Source organism: Myxocyprinus asiaticus, chromosome 46 (assembly GCF_019703515.2).
Source record: "Myxocyprinus asiaticus isolate MX2 ecotype Aquarium Trade chromosome 46, UBuf_Myxa_2, whole genome shotgun sequence".
Lineage (NCBI taxonomy): Eukaryota > Metazoa > Chordata > Actinopteri > Cypriniformes > Catostomidae > Myxocyprinus > Myxocyprinus asiaticus.
Window position 1 is genome coordinate 47,501 of NC_059389.1, and position 21,928 is coordinate 69,428.

The 21,928-nt window shown below is 39.1% G+C and overlaps 1 protein-coding gene across 12 annotated transcripts in view; it reads right to left on the reverse strand.

Moving 5' to 3' along the window:
- Positions 1–17,936, reverse strand: part of LOC127435731 (von Willebrand factor A domain-containing protein 5A-like) — a 33,281-nt gene extending 15,345 nt beyond the window's left edge. For 11 of the 12 annotated variants that reach the window (XR_007896283.1, XR_007896284.1, XM_051689342.1 and 8 more), the window contains exons 1-7: positions 17,727–17,936; positions 17,372–17,419; positions 17,045–17,247; positions 12,964–13,186; positions 6,101–6,264; positions 770–884; positions 1–133 (exon numbers count right to left, since the gene is read on the reverse strand). The exon at positions 1–133 is cut by the window's left edge and continues 43 nt beyond it. Coding sequence is in view for 10 of the 12 variants with exons in the window: in XM_051689342.1 (XP_051545302.1) it covers positions 1–133; positions 770–884; positions 6,101–6,264; positions 12,964–13,186; positions 17,045–17,247; positions 17,372–17,419; positions 17,727–17,928 (1,088 nt within the window). In the remaining 2 variants the exon portion in view is untranslated. Of the gene's footprint in view, positions 134–769; positions 885–6,100; positions 6,265–12,963; positions 13,187–17,044; positions 17,248–17,371; positions 17,470–17,726 lie in introns of all 12 variants that reach the window. The other variant, XM_051689343.1, reaches the window with a different exon arrangement.
- Positions 17,937–21,928: the final 3,992 nt, after the last annotated feature.

A 21,928-nucleotide genomic window follows, 5' to 3' on the forward strand; every position in this document is an offset into this window, starting at 1 on the left:
ATCATGCAATCCATACTGCCTGACCTGTCAATCACAAAAACAAACTCGCCTTGAGATGCCAATGATGACATCACTTCCTCAGGGAACTCTGGGTACAAACTGATCATGAGCACTGGATCGGCCATCAAAGAACCTGAAATAGAGAGACATTAAACTCACCTGCTGTGAAAGGAAATGACTTGAATTGTCTATAATCACACAATATATGAAAATGTTACTTATAGCACATCTAATGAATAAAAACATTTCACTCTACATTTGTCATACATTATGTAAAGCATGTTTATAGCCCTAATTTAATTTTTTAATTTTAATTTATTTAATATACATTACAAATTACTTATTTTAAAAACCCTATTAAAATAAACCACGAGTTTATAGAAGTGGTTGCTTATAATAAACCCACTAAAACAAACAAGATCTGAGAATGACATAATTATAGCATTACGTAATTGAGCTGATTTGGCTCTTTTTTTATTTTTATTGAAAGGCAGAAGATTGCCGAACATAAGCACAATCATAACGGTAGTTCATGTAGGTTAAGAGGTGAAGTGTTGTGAAAATTCAATATCAGTATACACAGACATTCACATTCAGACAGGATTAGATGGACCCCTGAGTTAGCCAAAAAACAGTATGTAATTTGCTCTGAAATTTTTGCAGAGGTTGTGTGAGAAAAACGCAGCCTTGTTAGATTTGAACAGGATTAAAATAGGGCTATGTCAGTTTTTAATCATGGCAGATTGTTCTGGATATAAAAATAAGGTACCCGGCGGTGCAGTGGCCACTCCTGTCTCCACGACTGCAGTGGGCTGATGGGTATTCTCATAGTACACAAACAGCTCAACATCTTTATCAAACATGTGACCGGGACTGAGATTCACCTATAAACACAAACACACACATGAACAAATCAATGATTAAAGGCTTTTAATGCACCATTATCTCTCCTTACACACACACACCTATATATCATATAGAGATTGTGTCTGTTTCCTGAATTACCAAACCCTAAACCCTCATTAAGTCATTTAGAATTTTTTTTTATTGATGTCAAACTTAAAAAAAAAAAAAAAAAGGAAGATAAACATAATATAAATGTAGGGCAACTACACATTAGAATGCTTTCATCCAAAGCATTAATTGTAAATTAAATTATTACAGATCATAGTTTGTATTCGCTTTGTTTGACTGAAACCTGGCTTAAACCAGATGAATATATTAGTTTAAATGTGTCTACTCCCCAAGTATACTGTAATTGGTTATTGGAGGTGCTGCTACAATTTACAGTCATGTTTTGGTGTTACTCAGGAGGTCAGGATATAAACTGGCAGCCAAAAGTTTGGAATAATGTACAGATTTTGCTCTTATGGAAAGAAATTGGTACTTTTATTCACCAAAGTGGCATTCAGCTGATCACAATGTATAGTCAGGACATTAATAATGTGAAAAATTACTATTACAATTAGAAAAAAAATTCAGAACTTCTTAAACTACTTCAAAGATCTCATCATAAAATCCTCCATGTGCAGCAATGACAGCTTTGCAGATCCTTGTTATTCTAGCTGTCAGTTTGTCCAGATACTCAGGTGACATTTCACCCCACACTTCCTGTAGCACTTGCCATAGATGTGACTGTCTTGTCGGGCACTTCTCACGCACCTTACAGTCTAGCTGATCCCACAAAAGCTCAATGGGGTTAAGATCCAGAACACTCTTTTCCAATTATCTGTTGTCCAATGTCTGTGTTTCTTTGCCCACTCTAACCTTTTCTTTTTGTTTTTCTGTTTCAAAAGTGGCTTTTTCTTTGCAATTCTTCCCATAAGGCCTGCACCCCTGAGTCTTCTCTTTACTGTTGTACATGAAACTGGTGTTGAGCGGGTAGAATTCAATGAAGCTGTCAGCTGAGGACATGTGAGGCGTCTATTTCTCAAACTAGAGACTCTGATGTACTTATCCTCTTGTTTAGTTGTACATCTGGTCTTCCACATCTCTTTCTGTCCTTGTTAGAGCCAGTTGTCCTTTGTCTTTGAAGACTGTAGTGTACACCTTTGAATGAAATCTTCAGTTTTTTGGCATTGTATAGCCTTCATTCCTCAAAACAATGATTGACTGATGAGTTTCTAGAGAAAGCTGTTTCTTTTTTGCCATTTTTGACCTAATATTGACCTTAAGACATGCCAGTCTATTGCATAATGTGGCAACTCAAAAACAAACACAAAGACAATGTTAAGCTTCATTTAACAAACCAAATATCTTTCAACTGTGTTTGATATAATGGCAAGTGATTTTCTAGTAACAAATGATCAATTTATCATGATTACTCAAGGATAAGGTGTTGGAGTGATGGCTGCTGTCTAGATTTGATCAGAAATGACTTTTTTTCAAATAGTGATGGTGCTGTTGTTTACATCAGTAATGTCCTGATTATACTTTGTGATCAGCTGAATGACACTTTGGTGAATTAAAGTACCAATTTCTTTCTGAAACAGCAAAATGCCAGTGTGTGTGTATGTGTACATATATATACAATTTCAAGACATATTTATTGATGACATTTGTACATAAAAAAAGCTAAAATGTCAACAAGATGATGAAAAACTAATAATGAGAATGTCTGTATAATTTAAAAGGAATATTAAAGGATTTTTTGATGAGAACTCTTTGAAGTAGTTTAAGAAGTTCTGAATATTTTTTTCAAATTGTAATATAACATTTTCACATTATTAATGTCCTGACTATACATTGTGATCAGTTGAATGCCACTTTGGTGAATAAAAGTACCAATTTCCTTCCGAAACAGCAAAATCTGTACATTATTCCAAACTTTTGGCTGCTAGTGATAATGCTTAATGTGACATCATCAGATAAATGTTTTTTTTTAAATCTCTGTCGTCTTTTGCCCTTGCTACAGTATATAGATCACACGGGCCATATTCTGATTTCCTTGGAGAATTTGCTGATTTTCTGTCAGATCTTGTAGTTACTGTGCATAGAGCTTTAATTGTTGATGACACAAACATTCACATAGATGATAAAAATGATCGATATCCTCAACTCTGTTGGGGTCAGACAAAATGTTACAGGACCAACTCGTCGCCATAATCATACGCTAGATTTAATTCTGTCATATGGAGTTGATGTTGATAAAGCAATTCTGCCGCAGAGTGATGACATCTCAGATCATTACCTCATCTTTTGCCTGTTGCACTTAGCAAAGGTCACCATGTTAATAATCCTAGGTGTTTATTCAGTACTGTGGATAAATTAGTAAGGAATAAAGCCTCAACTGAACCAGACATTCCATCGCAGCACAATAGTAATGACTTGCAATTTCTACAGAGAAATAGTATATATGAACAATTACAGTCAGGATTTAGGCCTCATCACAGTACAGAGACTGCACTTATCAGAGTTACAAATGACTTGCTCTGATATTTGGAATCTCAGATAACCTCACTTCTTTTCAAAAATCTCAACAACAGTTGTTGTCCTATGGGCTTATTATTGCAAAGAACTAATACTAAAGTTTTGGAAGAGCACCAAAGTCTCTTCTGTTAAATTGTGTTTGGATGAAATGGTAAGGTTATTACATCTGGAAAAAAATATGTTTCTTTTTGTTAAACAAACTGGATCAGTTTGATAAGATTTGGTCTCCCCTTCTCCATTATCTTGATAGCATAGTTTGAGTAAGTATGTAGCACTGACTGTCCCATTAGTGTGGCATGACTTAAGTCCCTAGGGTGGGTAGGGTGGTATGGGAACTGTTTGTCTTTCTAGTTCTTTGTATGTTTTGCTTTGTTTGGTTTTTTATTTTATTTATTTTGCTCTTTGTTTCTTCCTTATGTTTATAATGAGGAATCATAAAAGCTATGTAACAATGATTGTCAAATTGTTGGATTCCCTAATAAAAAGTTTTTAAAAATATATATATAAAAAAAAGCATTATTTACCTTAAAATATTTTTACTAAAACATTTTTCATAAATTATGAAGGCATGCAAAATCTACTCCACTTATTTTTTGAAAATCCGGTTTAATGCATGATACTAAATGATTACTATGAAACCCAGTCAATTTTATTATTATAATGTATTTATAATTATCATTATTATTTTGAGGATTAGATTTGTTTTATGTGAAAGCTATATATTTCTTTCCTATTTACTTCACCTTCACCTGGAGCTTTTATTTTGACACTTTCACCTGGAGCTTTTATTTTGACACTTCACATGGAGCTTTTATTTTGACACTTTACATGGAGCTTTTATTTTGACACTTTATATGGAGTTTTTATTTTGACACTTTCACCTGAAGCTTTTATTTTGACACTTTCACTTGAAGCTTTTATTCTGACACTTCACATGGAGCTTTTATTTTGACACTTTACATGGAGCCTTTATTTTGACACTTTCACCTGAAGCTTTTATTTTGACACTTCACATGGAGCTTTTATTTTGACACTTCACATGGAGCCTTTATTTTGACGCTTTCACCTGGAGCTTTTATTTTGACGCTTTCACCTGGAGCCTTTATTTTGACGATTTCACCTGGAGCTTTTATTTTGACGCTTTCACCTGGAGCTTTTATTTTGACGCTTTCACCTGGAGCTTTTATTTTGACGATTTCACCTGGAGCTTTTATTTTGACGCTTTCACCTGGAGCTTTTATTTTGACGCTTTCACCTGGAGCCTTTATTTTGACGCTTTACATGGAGCCTTTATTTTGACACTTTCACCTGGAGCCTTTATTTTGACACTTTACATGGAGCCTTTATTTTGACACTTTACATGGAGTTTTTATTTTGACACTTTCACCTGGAGCCTTTATTTTGACACTTTCACCTGGAGCCTTTATTTTGACACTTTACATGGAGTTTTTATTTTGACACTTCACCTGGAGCTTTTATTTTGACACTTTATATGGAGTTTTTATTTTGACACTTTCACCTGAAGCTTTTATTTTGACACTTTCACTTGAAGCTTTTATTCTGACACTTCACATGGAGCTTTTATTTTGACACTTCACATGGAGCCTTTATTTTGACGCTTTCACCTGAAGCTTTTATTTTGACACTTTCACCTGAAGCTTTTATTTTGACACTTTCACCTGAAGCTTTTATTTTGACACTTTCACCTGAAGCTTTTATTTTGACACTTCACATGGAGGCTTTATTTTGACGCTTTCACCTGGAGCCTTTATTTTGATGCTTTCACCTGGAGCCTTTATTTTGACACTTTCACCTGGAGGCTTTATTTTGACACTTTACATGGAGCCTTTATTTTGACACTTTACATGGAGCCTTTATTTTGACGCTTTCACCTGGAGCCTTTATTCTGACACTTTCACCTGGAGGCTTTATTTTGACACTTCACCTGGAGGCTTTATTTTGACACTTTACATGGAGCCTTTATTTTGACACTTTACATGGAGCCTTTATTTTGACACTTTACATGGAGCCTTTATTTTGACACTTTACATGGAGCCTTTATTTTGACACTTCACCTGGAGCTTTTATTTTGACACTGTAAGTGCAGCGTGTAGTTTATAATGCACTGCATCTGGTGAAGCGCTTTTGTCCACTTATTTTCTGTTATACTGTGCCGACTTTGTAGATTGTAGCGGTTACTAAAGTTTGGAATTGCCTGAATGTTTGAACATTCAGTACTTTATTTCATTCACAATGCAAGTGATCTGCTCTTAAACTGGTAAAAACACGCATGAGTCCCACACGTGGTCTGTCACCCATTCCGAAGCGCACACAGACCATGTTTGTCTGTCTTTTATTGCAGCCCATTGCAATTTTATAATCACATATGAACATATTGCCATTTTGGTGTTATTTTGTTTAATTGTGCTGCCCAGAAGGATTAGTGAAGTTAGTCTACTGATGCACTTTATATGAAACTTAATGGTCAAATAAAAAGCACATTGAAATCATCGCAATATTCACGACATTGCTTAATTTTATATTGTTAGGCAAATTATTGCGATAATATCATGAATATCTGATATATTCCGATTCTGCCTGATGTCTGACTCCCTCTGCCACGTGTCACTGAGTGATGACACACACTCACACACACACACACACACAGTACCTTTGCATGAGTCTGATCAGAGTTAAGGAACTCTAGAGGATCCAGAAGACAGTTGGACTCGAGTTTGGAAACTGGGTTTGAAGATCTCACATGAACACAGAGAGAGAGAGAGTACGGAACTGCAGATACTGATGAAACCTCAGAAACGATTCCACCACCTGAACCTGACAACACACACGCACACACACACACACACACACACACACAGAGAGAGAGAGAGAGAGAGAGAGATGACAGTATGACAGCAGTCAGTGGTCACATTCACACTACAGTTAAATTCAGATGTCACTCCTGTTTAATCTTGATACATTCACACACTGTTTGTTTTTTGACAGGATTCACATTTTACAACACAATTCTCTCCTGAAACATTCAGCTAGTGACAACAGAAATTATATTGAATCAATGTAGTGTGAACAGAACTTAACTGTGTTTCGCAAAAGCGTCGTAAGCCTAAGTAGATCATAGAAATCACCGTTTCTAAAGCAACGACATGTTTCATTGTTTGAAAAAAGGGATCAAAGGTGTCATTATTTTCACTATAACAAAAATAATTTTCCATAAAGTGTCTTAAAAATATATACACTTCAGAAATGTATGAAGTCGCTATGTTTCAGTTCTGTCACATCCGCAACATTTTAGAAGATTATATCACTCAAACAATATTCATATAAATAAGATTAAACTTTCTGTAGCTATTAAAAGGGGTTATGACATACTCTTTTTTAATAATTTTATTATTTTTTCTAAGGTCCACTGATAATGTTGGAAAAGTTTTTTTTGCATTAAAACAGTCATAATTTACATTTACACATTTATTCATTTGGCAGACGCTTTTATCCAAAATGACTTACAAAAGAGGAAAACATACGCAAATCATCTTAAGGAGAGAGTGGTATGAAAAGTGCTGTATTACAAAGTATCACTAGCATCAGAATAGTATTCAAAACAGATTAAATTATTTTTACATTTTTTTTTTAGTGACTGGTTAAGTGCTCATGGAACAGATGTGTTTTTAGCCATTTTTTGAAGACAGAGAGTGAGTCAGCTTCATGGATGGAGTTGGGAAGGTCATTCCACCAACATGGTTCGATGAAACCGAAAGTCCGGGAAAGTGTTTTGGTGCCTCTTTGTGTTGGTACAACAAGGCGACGTTCCTTAGCCGACCGCAGGCTTCTGGTGGGAACGTAGCTCTGCATAAATTATTTTAGGTATGCTGGAGCAGACCCAGTGACTGTTCTGTATGCCAGCATCAGAGCCTTGAATTTGATACGTGCATCAACCGGCAGCCAGTGAAGAGAGACAAGGAGTGGTGTAACATGCGCTCTCTTTGGTTCATTAAAGACCAGACGTGATGCTGCATTCTGGATCATTTGGAGGGGTCTAGTTGCACATGCAGGGAGGCCTGCAATGAGAGCGTTACAGTAGTCCAGTCTAGATATGACAAGTGACTGAACAAGAAATTGTGTGGCATGTTCAGAGAGGAAGGGTCTTATCTTCCTGATATTGTAGAGTGTAAATCTACACAATCGTGCTGTCTTTAGTTTGTTATCGATGGTTACCCCTATATTTCTGACTGACCCAGCTGCACGGTGATGTTGTGTTCAACAGCAGGGTTGGCTGGAAAGACATGGAGCTCAGTCTTGGCTGGGTTAAGTTGCAGGTGGTGTTTCTTAATCCATGATCATTTTGCACCCTGTTTTTGGCCCTCTGTCTGAAACACTCAGTTTTGGCTCTAAGCACCTCCTTAAAACTTCAGCGTAAACTTCCACTGTTCTGATTGGCTAACATTGTGCTGCCCCTCAAATACAGTCATATTTGAAACTCAATTGAAAGAGAATGAACCAGCTCAACAACATTATAAAACTGAATATCAGGGTTTAAACATAACGCACATCCAACACATTTCATCCGAATATATTAAACTGTTCATGTACTGTAAGCACAACAGCACCATAATCTATCAAACAGTATTGACATTTGAAATATTCATGAATGGAACCGTTTACTTACTGTTTTGTGATTGGGTCCAATAGTGTTTGTAACTGCCTCATCCTTCAACAATTGTTCTTTTGAAAAGCTTAAATCGTATTATGACTGGTTCACGAGCAAAAAATAGCGCAGATGGGCGCAAGAAGGCATCCAGGATGCATTTGTGCTCAAAAGAGCAAGGGGCAGATCAGCTGAATGAAAGAGAGGCATATCCTTTTTAGTGATCGACAGATATATCGCAGAGGCCGATAAATCGGCCGATATTCTGAATTTTTAATTATTGGCATCGGCCGATATGTTTTCCAGTTTGGCCGATTTGTTTTTTTAGGGCACCAATAATCACCTGCTTGCATGTGAAGCGACTGAGACATGTAAACGACCAGTCACGGTTCGTTTTGTTGTTACGTGCCATCGTGTTACTACAATAACAGACCAGAGTGCAACACGGTGTCATTTACATGGTCCGCATATCAGAGCCGCGGCAGACGCGTTTGAGCTCATAATGTTAAAGTGCTCAACTGTTTCATTCTCCCTCTCTCTCCTTAACAGTTTCCTGTAACTTTTATCTGTCTTGTCTAATGATAAAAAGGCAAATATCAATAAACTAACATCATATATACCATCTGCTAATATGCACAGATCTCGTTTAAACAGATGTAATAAACCAACCTCACAAAACTTGAGCAGATCCAGCATCCTGTGGAGCGCTCATTTATTTACCTCTAAAACACGTATTCTATCAGCCTCTTCTCAACAGTTTCCTGTCACTTTTAACTTTCTTTTCTAATGATAAAAGGCAAATATCAATAAAACTAATATCACACACCATCTGCTAATATGCAGATATCTCGTTTAAACAGATGTCCTTCACGAACCTCACAAAAATCCAGCGTTTCTTCCCGTCGAGCGCTCATGTAATATCTTCCTCTAAAGCACGTATTCTATCAGCCAGAATCAAAAACTTCAGGATCAAAAGTTCCTCTGATTCACAAATCATGATGGTCAGTCCGTGACAATCCAAGCATGTGATCCAGGCCATTTAAACTGTCAGGAGATTGCTGTTCATGTTGGATCTGCGAGATTGCTAACGTGGACATGCCATCCATAGATGCTGGACTACTGTGTGTACTGTTATTTCCTTCTTGCTAATATATTAACAATTTCTTTGTGCAAATAAATTATTAAAATTTGATGACTAAACAGAATTCAGAAGAAACTGCTATCTATCATATAAAATACAATTTTGTTTTAGATTATTTTTTACAAAGTTAATGTTTTGTGTGAAATTGAGTAAATATAGTGCTTAATAAAAGTTTATTAATTTTTTAGCAATTTTATGTTTATGCTATTTACTATATTAAATTGTGTGATATATTGACATTGTATCGGCCTTTCGGACACCCTGCTCTCTGGATAACGGCATCAGCCATTAAAAAAAAAACATATCGGTCGACCACTAAACCTTTTCAAAGTTGTAACTTAACACCACGTCATTTAAAAGCAGCATGAGAAACATGACAACAGTCAAAGACATCTTTATAGTGTATGTTTATATACAAATAGACAAGATGGGTCCCATTTGGTGTTCAGGAATAGTTAGGCCACACTAGGCCTGTCTGTCATTCTCTCTCTCTCTCTGTGTACGAATGGCATGCCAGTGAGAGGGGCCAAAGCATGTGATGATGTAAAGTAGATGTTGATGTTGTTGCTGAAGAGGTGGTCATGAATTAATGAGTACCCTTAGTGACATCACTAATACACGGAAGTAGAGAACAAGGCATTTTGGCAGCTTGGTTTCAATAAATGCTTTTATTGCATTGGGGATTAATTTTTGAGTTCTGAAATTTATAGTATGTTTTTATAGTAGAAAGACCTCTTATGTCAAAATATCAAGGACAAGTTGATTCCTCATGACATGACCCCTTTAAACGGCGAATGTTTCCGTGTAGGTAAAAACCGTTAAGTGTCCCATTTGGGACGATATTACACTTTGAAAATTCATACACTACATAGCTGAGTGCACAGTATATTTTACAAGTGCATAGTGTATAGTGTGTCGTTTGGGACTCAGCTTTAGACCTTCTGATAGTAGTGTTGGGTTTGAGACCACCTTAGTCGTGTCAGAGTCAAGTCCGAGTCTTTAAACAATCGATTCCGAGTCAAGTCCGAATGAATCTGTTCATGAATCTGAATTAAAATTTTAACCGTAAACTCAACATCAATATTTTAAGCTTAAACTTCACAACTAAGAAAAACAGTTTGTCAATATAAATGTAACAAAAAACACCTCTGTTGCATTTCATATGTACATTTTATGATTAGTTTCCTGTTGAACAGACTTCAAAGTGGTTTCAGAATGAAAGTATATGCTTTAGATGTATGAAGACAAAACTGTCCTTCAACACCATTCTTATTGCGTTCTGTTGACATTTCAATTATTTGTTGCTTTTCCCCTCCACTCAAACATAGACTAAAGAAAGTGAAAGCTGCGTTAGTCATTACAACCACAGTTATTATTATTAGATTTTAATTTAGTTTGTATTTCTACTTCATTTTCAATTTGTCAATTCAATTTAATTTAGTTTTATTTAAAATTATCCCTATCTAAAGAAATAATAGTCTATACTGAGATTTCTTTCTGAATCTTTTTTCTTTAAATATAGGCTAAAAGAAGACGTGCATAAGTTACCTGGTGGTTTACAATAAAAATAAAATAAACATTTAAAATAAAAACATCATAACCAACTAAATTCAACTTGTAACATGAAGTTTAGCTTCATACACAAACTCTGTCATCGAATAACACATTTATTTTATAGTCTATAATTAAATTATAAACAAAACATTTCACTGCCATAAATATCCTACTATTTTATTGTGCATGGTTGAATGTTGTGAATGTTGGACAAATGCTATAAAAGAATGTATTTAAAACAGCTCGTCAATGCTTTGAAAATAGTCAATCAATAATAAATAGGTGCTGTTTATCTGTTTAGAGTTGCTGTCTGATTTAGTAATAACACTTTTTTAATTCATCAAGTTATTATGGACCAGTTCAAACTGACAACACTGCGTGGACCACAAGAGACTAAAGATGCCTACACGTGTAGATACATTACGCCTAAAAAGTCTTTCTTTTCTTTTTTTTTCTTTTCTCCCATTTTCTCCCCAATCTGGAATGCGCTCTAAGTCCTCGTGGTGGCGTAGTGACTCAATCCGGGTGGCGGAGGATGAATCTCAGTTGCCTCCACGTCTGAGACCGTCAATCTGCGCATCTTATCACGTGGCTTGTTGAGCGCATTACCACGGAGACCTGGCATTTGTGGAGACTTCACGCTATTCTCCACAGCATCCATGCACAACTCACCACGCACCCCACCGAGAGCGAAAACCACATTATAGCGACCACGAGGAGGTTACCCCATGTGACTCTACCCTCCCTAGCAACCGGGCCAATTTGGTTGCTTAGGAGACCTGGCTGGAGTCACTCAGCACACCCTGGATTCGAACTTGCGACTCCAGGTGTGGTAGTCAGTGTCAATACTCACTAAGCTACCCAGGCCCCCGATTTTATGTTTTTAACCACGATGAAACCTCAATGCGAGCACCGTCTTGGCTGCACAAATGCCACACGCAATTTTACCAGTTGTCAGGTCCTGTGTCATGTGAAATTGCCTTGTTTAGTTTCTATTACATTGGATAAATACCCATCTTTATTGGAGTGGTGGTGGCGTAGTGGGCTAAAGCACTGAACTTGCTGGTTCAATCCTCACAGCCATCACCATTGTGTCCTTGAGCAAGGCACTTAACTCCAGGTTGCTCCAGGGGGATTGTCCCTGTAATAAGTGCACTGTAAGTCGCTTTGGATAAAAGCGTCTGCCAAAATGCATAAATGTAAATGTAAATCTTTATGTTTTCGTTGTGCCAGACATCTCTGTAATCGATGTTATACAGTAGTCTCTGTAGTAACATTCAAGCGTATTGATTGACTGATGAGTGTGCCTGTGCACGTGTGTATGTGTGTGTGTGTGTGCGTGTGTTTGCTTAAACACAGTGAAACAACTCTGGCTACGTCTACGACTTCAGGGGCTAATACAACTGCATGCAGACAGAGATGTGTTCATTAATTTCTGTTCTGTTATTTTTTTTAATTTATTTTTTTTATTGCATCACAAATGTCATGGACTTGGCTGGACTCTGGAAAAAATCCCGAGTCCCAAAGGCTCGAATCCGAGTCAAGTCCGAGTAAAAATGCATCTGAGTCTGTGACAAGTCCAAGTCCATTAAAATTGGACTCATGACTAGGACTCGAGTACCCCAACTCTATCTGACAGATTGCTGACTATTGCTTTGATCTGTGATGTGTTTCAATCTTTCTGCATTTACAGCCATTACTTGTGAAGGGATCATTTTGATAAACTTTGTCATTTGAATTGTAATATGATAAGCATTCATCATATTTTGTTGTTGCACACACCTGCTAGACAACGCCGCTCGCTAACTCTACCTAAAGTGATGAATGCAGACCAGATTTTAAAACACTCTTTTACAACTGTCACATCTACAAACCTGTTTTTCCTCATTCATGTGAAAATAATACTTGTTCTCAGGAGTGCAAACCCTTCTAACCCTGTTTCTGGACTCTATCTTACAGGGGTTTATGATTATACATACAAATGGTTCAATTTACAGGTAATGAGTACTTTATATTTTAAGTTAAATTTCACTTTTTCACTGCAAATGTCATCTACCATTATAACGTTAGTTAAAAGAGCAAAAAGAAAACAGTGTTGCTACATGCTCATGTCATCATCAACATCTCAGTGTGTATTATTTTGTCAATCATGATCAATCATGCTGAAATGTTGTACCTGCTGGTGTGTATCGTGGGTTGAGTACAGCAGGCAGACAGAAGCGCAGGGCATGGTCAGCCTGCATAGCGAGCTCCATCACATAGATGATGGTGATGGTGGCGTTCTGACCCGGTGACAAACACCCGACACTCAGTCTGAAAACATCGGAACTCTCTTCACTCTCTTCCAAAAGAAACGCCTGCTGACCTGAACTCACAGCATCATCATACTGATCCTTCGCCTGCAAGAGACACAATCAGATCCTCAAAGAAAACTGCTAAACACACGGATGTCAGATAGAAATACACTGAGATTTGTGTCATGTCAAAAAGGTATCTGTCTGTCTGTCAGTATTTGGACTCACACTCTGTCTGTCTGTCTGTCAGTATTTGGACTCACACTCTCTGTCTGTCTGTCAGTATTTGGACTCACACTCTGTCTGTCTGTCTGTCAGTATTTGGACTCACACTCTGTCTGTCTGTCAGTATTTGGACTCACACTCTGTCTGTCTGTCAGTTTTTGGACTCACACTCTGTCTGTCTGTCAGTATTTGGACTCACTATCTGTCCATCTGTCAGTATTTGGACTCACGCTGTATCTGTCTGTCTGTCTGTCTGTCTGTCTGTCAGTATTTGGACTCACACTCTGTCTGTCTGTCTGTCAGTATTTGGACTCACACTCTGTCTGTCTGTCTGTCTGTCAGTATTTGGACTCATGCTCTGTCTGTCAGTATTTGGACTCATGCTCTGTCTGTCTGTATGTCTGTCTGTCAGTATTTGGACTCATGCTCTGTCTGTCTGTCTGTCAGTATTTGGACTCACACTCTGTCTGTCTGTCTGTCAGTATTTGGACTCACACTCTGTCTGTCTGTCTATCAGTATTTGGACTCACGCTCTCTGTCTGTCTGTCAGTATTTGGACTCACGCTCTGTCTGTCTGTCTGTCTGTATTTGGACTCTCACTCTGTCTGTCTGTCAGTATTTGGACTCACACTCTGTCTGTCTGTCTGTCTGTCAGTATTTGGACTCACACTCTGTCTGTCTGTCTGTCAGTATTTGGACTCACACTCTGTCTGTCAGTATTTGGACTCGCACTCTGTCTGTCTGTCTGTCTGTCAGTATTTGGACTCACACTCTGTCTGTCTGTCTGTCTGTATTTGGACTCACGCTCTGTCTGTCTGTCTGTCAGTATTTGGACTCACACTCCGTCTGTCTGTCTGTCAGTATTTGGACTCACGCTCTGTCTGTCTGTCTGTCAGTATTTGGACTCACGCTCTGTCTGTCAGTATTTGGACTCACACTCTGTCTGTCTGTATGTCTGTCTGTCAGTATTTGGACTCACGCTCTGTCTGTCAGTATTTGGACTCACACTCTGTCTGTCTGTATGTCTGTCTGTCAGTATTTGGACTCACACTCTGTCTGTCTGTCTGTCAGTATTTGGACTCACACTCTGTCTATCTGTCTGTCAGTATCTGGACTCACGCTCTCTGTCTGTCTGTCAGTCAGTATTTGGACTCATGCTCTGTCTGTATGTCTGTCAGTATTTGGACTCACACTCTGTCTGTCTGTCTGTATTTGGACTCACACTCTGTCTGTCTGTCTGTCTGTCTGTCATTATTTGGACTCACACTCTGTCTGTCTGTCTGTCAATATTTGGACTCACACTCTGTCTGTCAGTATTTGGACTCACACTCTGTCTGTCATTATTTGGACACACTCTGTCTGTCTGTCAGTATTTGGACTCACACTCTGTCTGTCTGTCTGTCAGAATTTGGACTCATGCTCTGTCTGTCTGTCTGTCTGTCAGTATCTGGACTCACACTCTGTCTGTCAGTATTTGGACTCACACTCTGTCAGTATTTGGACTCACATTCTGTCTGTCTGTCTGTCAGTATTTGGACTCACGCTCTGTCTGTCTGTCAGTATTTGGACTCACGCTCTGTCTGTCTGTCAGTATTTGGACTCGCGCTCTGTCTGTCTGTCTCTCAGTATTTGGACTCACACTCTGTCTGTCAGTATTTGGACTCACGCTCTGTCTGTCAGTATTTAGATTTACGCTCTATCTGTCTGTCTGTCTGTATTTGGACTCAAGCTCTGTCTGTCTCTCTGTCTGTCAGTATTTGGACTCACTCTCTGTCAGTATTTGGACTCACTGTCTGTCTGTCAGTATTTGGACTCATGCTGTATTTGTCTGTCTGTCAGTATTTGGACTCACGCTGTATCTGTCTGTCTGTCAGTATTTAGACTCACGCTCTGTCTGTCTGTCTGTCAGTATTTGGACTCACACTCTGTCTGTCTGTCTGTCAGTATTTGGACTCACACTCTCTGTCTGTCTGTCAGTATTTGGACTCACACTCTGTCTGTCTGTCTGTCAGCATTTGGACTCACACTCTGTCTGTCTGTCTGTCAGTATTTGGACTCACACTCTGTCTGTCAGTATTTAGACTCACACTCTGTCTGTCTGTCAGTATTTGGACTCACGCTCTGTCTGTCTGTCTGTCAGTATTTGGACTCACGCTCTGACTGTCAGTATTTGGACTCACACTCTGTCTGTCTGTCTGTCTGTCAATATTTGGACTCGTGCTCTGTCTGTCTGTCTGTCAGTATTTGGACTCACGCTCTGTCTGACTGTCAGTATTTAGACTCACGCTGTCTGTCTGTCTGTCAGTATTTGGACTCACGCTCAGTCTGTCTGTATTTGGATTCACGCTCAGTCTGTCAGTCTGTCTGTCAGTATTTGGACTCACACTCTGTCTGTCTGTCTGTCTATCTGTCAGTATTTGGACTCACATGCTGTCTGTCAGTATTTGGACTCACGTTCTGTCTGTCTGTCAGTATTTGGACTCACGCTCCATCTGTCTGTCTGTCTGTCAGTATTTGGACTCACGCTCTGTCTGTCTGTCAGTATTTGGACTCACACTCTGTCAGTATTTGGACTCACACTCTGTCTGTCTGTCTGTCAGTATTTGGACTCACGCTCTGTCTATCTGTCTGTCTGTCTGTCAGTATTTGGACTCACACTCTGTCTGTCAGTATTTGGACTCACACTCTGTCTGTCTGTCAGTATTTGGACTCATGCTCTGTCTGTTTGTCTGTCTGTCTGTCAGTATTTGGACTCACGCTCTGTTTGTCTGTCTGTCTGTCAGTATTTGGACTCACGCTCTGTCTGTTTGTCTGTCAGTCAGTATTTGAACTCATGCTCTGTCTGTCTGTCTGTCTGTCTGTCAGTCAGTATTTGGACTCACGCTCTGTCTGTCTGTCTGTCAGTATTTGGACTCACGCTCTGTCTGTCTGTCTGTCAGTATTTGGACTCACACTCTGTCTGTCTGTCTGTCAGTATTTGGACTCACACTCTGTCTGTCTGTCTGTCAGTATTTGGACTCACACTCTGTCTGTCAGTATTTGGACTCACACTCTGTCTGTCAGTATTTGGACTCACACTCTGTCTGTCAGTATTTGGACTCATGCTCTGTCTGTCTGTCTGTCAGTATTTGGACTCACACTCTGTCTGTCAGTATTTGGACTCACACTCTGTCTTTCTGTCAGTATTTGGACTCACGCTCTGTCTGTCTGTCAGTATTTGGACTCACGCTCTGACTGTCAGTATTTGGACTCACACTCTGTCTGTCTGTCAGTATTTGGACTCGTGCTCTGTCTGTCTGTCTGTCAGTATTTGGACTCACACTCAGTCTGTCTGTATTTGGATTCACGCTCTGTCTGTCTGTCTGTCTGTCAGTCAGTATTTGGACTCACGCTCTGTCTGTCTGTCTGTCAGTATTTGGACTCACACTCTGTCTGTCTGTCTGTCAGTATTTGGACTCGTGCTCTGTCTGTCTGTCTGTCAGTATTTGGACTCACGCTCTGTCTGACTGTCAGTATTTAGACTCACGCTGTCTGTCTGTCTGTCAGTATTTGGACTCACACTCAGTCTGTCTGTATTTGGATTCACGCTCTGTCTGTCTGTCTGTCTGTCAGTCAGTATTTGGACTCACGCTCTGTCTGTCTGTCTGTCAGTATTTGGACTCATGCTCTGTCTGTCTGTCTGTCAGTATTTGGACTCACGCTCTGTCTGTCTGTCTGTCTGTCAGTATTTGGACTCACGCTCTGCCTGTCTTGCACCTCGGCAACAATCTCTTGCTCTCCGATCTTGGCACTGAAGTGGCAGACAGCAGCATTAGCGGGCAGAGGGAACACAAACACGGCTTCCAGAGGAGAATCTTCTTCATTCACATACTGCAGACTGGAAGAGACTGAAACTACATGATCCTGGACCTGCAGATCCACTGAGATGTTCTTCAGAGGAACTACAGACACACAAACATCTATGTTCAACAACACACTCCTATTCAATCCAATGTTAACCATCACAGAGGTGAGAAAGAAACATATATACGCATGTATGTTAACGCTTTAAACAATTGACTTTACCTGGAATATTTTTCTCTGACACGAGACCGCAGCAGTTCACCATTCTGACTGTGTGACAGGAAATTACACATTTACTGTGCAACACTTTTAATCTGTTTCTGTGTAGACAGAATCTTGATTTTTGTGTAGTTTTGATTATACATTTCAAATGATCTACTATAAGACAGTCTCTGTATAAAGTTAGCCTACATTAATAAAGTTCTGCTTTAAATACACTTTACACGACACATTATATGCGTCATAGAAACACAAGTGCTTTATTACATTTGTAAAATATAGATAAACATAGTGAGTTGCCAAGGTATAAAACAAATATACTATAAACTGAAAGACGTTAAATCATTTTAACAGTCACCTGTTCTTTGTTCAAAGCGAAAGTAAATCGGACACAATCTCTCCTTCTTTAAATCATCGGCGATTGACTGCAGAAACTTCAGTAATAAGTAAAAATGAAGACGAGAGTTTATGGTGGACAGAGATGTTTTCAGGAAGGGGTGTGACTGTGACCATGCTGATTTCGGGAATGTTTTTGTGCGCTGACTGCAGAGCTGAGTCATAAATACCGGAGGAGGCGGAACCAGGAACGATGAAGGCTTGAGTCATGAATATTATTTAGGTTACATGCTGGACGCTCGTGCACACGACACTTGTTTGAATCACTGATCAAAGTTTTTGAAGCAGGTTATTTAAAACAGTAAACTCACAATAACAGTGTGAAAAGTTGTTTTTTGTCCAGAAGATCAGATAGTGTAATAGTGTAATGAGTAATGATAGTAGTCATCTAGTCCAGCAGAGGGCAGTATTGCATTACATTCCCAGTGGAACAGAGAGATTTTGAATGTAATTGAATGTTCAAGATGAATAAACACAGGTGAGCAGTAACTGGTACCAGGAATGGGGTCATTGAAGTGTCGATGAGCAGCAGTTTGAGCTGTATGTTGCAGGTGTTGGACAGGTGGATACCGCTGATTAAAGAAAGATTGCAATGCTATTTACCTGGATGCGGTGGAGGTACACAACACTTTTACTTTTGCAGAGGAGGTAGAATAGAAGAAACTGGACTAGGTATTAGAATAATTCGATGAACATTGCCTGTCAAAGAAGAATGAGACATGAAATATATGTTTTTCGGACACGAATGTAACATGAAGGAGATGCTTTTGATGGTTTTCTCACAGACCTGAAGATAAAAGCTAAGACTTGTAATTTCAACGACATGAGAGATTCAGTGATTCGGGACCAGATTGTGTTCGGTATATGTGATTAGAAACTCAGAGAGAGAGACTGTTAAGAGAATCTGAATTTATATTAGACAATGCTGTTAAATTATGCCAATCCAGCGAATGTTCTGATGATCTGTGCTATCAGCAGTAAAAACAGTGATATGTACAGTTAAAACATGGGTAGCACATGTCGGGGGGCACGTGAGAACCTGTCAGTAGCAGCCGTGGGCCGTGCATTTACAGTCTTCAGTGTGATTCATGCCATTAAGAAAACACAGTTTCACAATGAATAAGACGAATGAATCATACATTACGTGGCAGCTAACTAATAATACCAATTGACATTTTAAAAACACGTCCACGCACAAAAGCCAGAACTTGAAACGACACTTAATGCTCAAGCAAGCCTAATTTTAACTGCAGCATGACTGTTTTGTGAAATGAACGTTTCCTGAACAGACATTCATAAATCATAATTTTTCATATGAATCTACCAAAGAGGTCTATAATACCTGGAAAAATCTATCTAATAATATTTGCGATTTAAATGTTGCTTGCAATACATTTCGTTTCATCAGGGTACACGGTTATGCTGCATTCCATTCAAGTTGGATATGGGATATTCCTACTTGATATCTCTGATCATAAATGCATCCCATTCCCCGATATTCGGAACTGCAACGCTCCCGTTAGCTTAGCAGGGGTTTGACTCTCATTAGAGATGTCTCCTAGCAACCCAACTGATAAACAATGCTGCAGCGCTAGCATTTGTGCTTCAGGTGTACGATTATCAAAAGAGATTATAATGTTTTATACACCTGTTTCTGCAGGCGTTTGTTAAACAAGCTTTAATATCATGTAATGTGGAAACGAACTCATTTATCGATATTACTTAATAAAGTGAATGTTTATCACTTACTTTGTATATCTCCCTGAGTGTCCACATGTTTGTGTGACATTTTGCCCCTGCATCTCGGTGAAATCGGAGTTGAGAATTTCTGCATGAGCCTACAAGTTGTAATTCTAACTTAAAGATGCATCCATTGCACTTTTCCTAGCAGGAAGTTGGAAAATCCGACTTTCCGAGTTGAATGGATCGCAGCACTACTTTTCAAAACTTGATCCGACACTGAATGCTCAAGCAGCCTAATTTACACTTAGAAAACTCCTGATGTTGCTATAACAATGCCAAAAGCACTTACCAATTTGCTTGAAGTGAAAATCAGTCCTTCTTTCCTTTTTAATAAATTAAGCAATCACATGGTCATGCAGAACATCTCAGGTTTTTAAATCCATAAGGATCTCTTTCTCAATGGCGATAGCGGCAGTGATGATGATCTCGCGCTCTTCACTTTCAAATTACGTCACTTTAAGCGTGATTGTGTCACTGAAGGCAAACAAATTAAATGCTTTCTTTCTTTTGAAAGGCATTGGAAAAGGTTTGCCCACTGGACAGAGAAGATAAGATACCTGACCGAAGGGACACTACGACCTCTTTACAGGCGTTTTCCAGGACTAACTTACGACTTGCTGCAACATATTGTTGCCGAGATGAACCGAATGTCTCCAACCAGACGCTGGTGGACTTCATTCTGGCAAGAAGAGGAACAGATAGCCATATTCAGGTACATACATCAAGAATGTGTTTTACATTTTGTTTCTTTTTTCTTTTTTTTTACTGCATTTCAAACCAATAGCTTCTGTAGTAAATAACCGATTTACAGAAACATACATGGAAATGTTTTCAATGTCATTCTCAATTTTCACACAGTCCATCATCAGTGGCCAACAGAAATCAAAGTGGCTTGACACTTTTGATTTTGTTGTAAAAACTAAACATGCAAATTGATACTTGGCTTATTTGGGGTGTGATCAGTCTCAGTTCTTTCTCTGGTAGTCCATCATCTGTGCTTTCGCTTTTGCGGAAAGAGGAGAAATGTCTGCAAGGGCCTGTCATTGACATAAGGTACCGTAAGGATCTTATAAAGGAAAAAATGGTCAAACATGTCATCCTGCCATTATTTACAAACCATTTTCTCTACAGCTATCCAACTTCTGTTTTTTTTATCAGTGAGCAGGAGCATTTTGACAGGCAGATTGTACAATAGTTAAAGAAGAGTGGCGAGGCATAGCGGAGTCATCAACGGGAGTCATCCTAGCGTCTGGCGGGTTGACTTTCATGATTTGCACCTCAGCATCTAGCGCCTGGCAAGAGGACAATGCTTCTGCTGTTCATGTTGTTAATAAAGGGTTTTAATAAATAAATTGTTGTTCATAAAAAAGTTGTCTTTTTCTTCTCAGATGGCTAAATGGCCCTTGGAATTTTAGAAAGGTGTGAATTGGAGGTCACGTGACGCCATGCAAGAAGCAGACGTGTGAGCGACGAGCTCTGCGCACTTTGCTAAATTTTTAATTATTTTCATGTTATAATCTGGTGAAACTCAATACACCCAGTTACACATTTGCTCTTTGAGGTAAAACATGGCAAAGAAGTCAAAATCCTCGGGCTCTGGAGACATTAAAAGACACTTACGTGTTCAGGATGAAAGCCCCGACAGGCCTACAGACCGGAGACTCGATTTGGATGGCGCGGCGGGAGAGGAGATCCAGCGTCAGTTGTCCAACATGTCGGTGATGATGCCGAAGGTTCTTGCTGACTTGGAGGATCTCACTGTAATACGTCGATCGATTACGGCGATGGAAATAAAATTCTCTGAGCTAGTTACAAGAGTGTCGGATGCTGAGAGACGAATCGATTATTTGGAGTAATCAGAGAGGGAATTAACCGCTAATCTGCCCGCGACCAAAGTTGATTTGGAACATGTTCTTGAAAAGCTTGAAGATCTTGAGAATAGAAGCTGCAGGAATAACGTTAGAATTGTTGGAATTCCTGAGCATGAGGAGGGCAGAGATTTGGTGAAATTCCTAGACGAGTTTTTCCCGAGTCTGCTCGACATAACAGGCCACAAGCTGGAAATCGAGTGAGCTCACAGAGTCCCAGCTCACAGATCTGCTGAGGGAGAAAGGCCCAGATCGATTCTGGCCAAATTTCTGAGGTCATCTGATAAAGATCTCATGTTGCACCAGGTGAGGAGCAAAGGGGAGCTTTCTTGGAAGAACCATAATATTTTCTTGTTCCCGGACTTTGCGAGTTCGACAAGAGAGAAACGCAATCGGTTCAAGGAATGTAAGAAACTCATCGGACTCAAAGATCTCGTTTGCTCTGATGTTTCCGGCCAAACTGAGAATAGAAACGAAGGACAGTCACAAAGTATTTACATGTCACAATCAGGCAATGTCTTTTATTGAATCAATGGGTGAGTATCCATTGGGT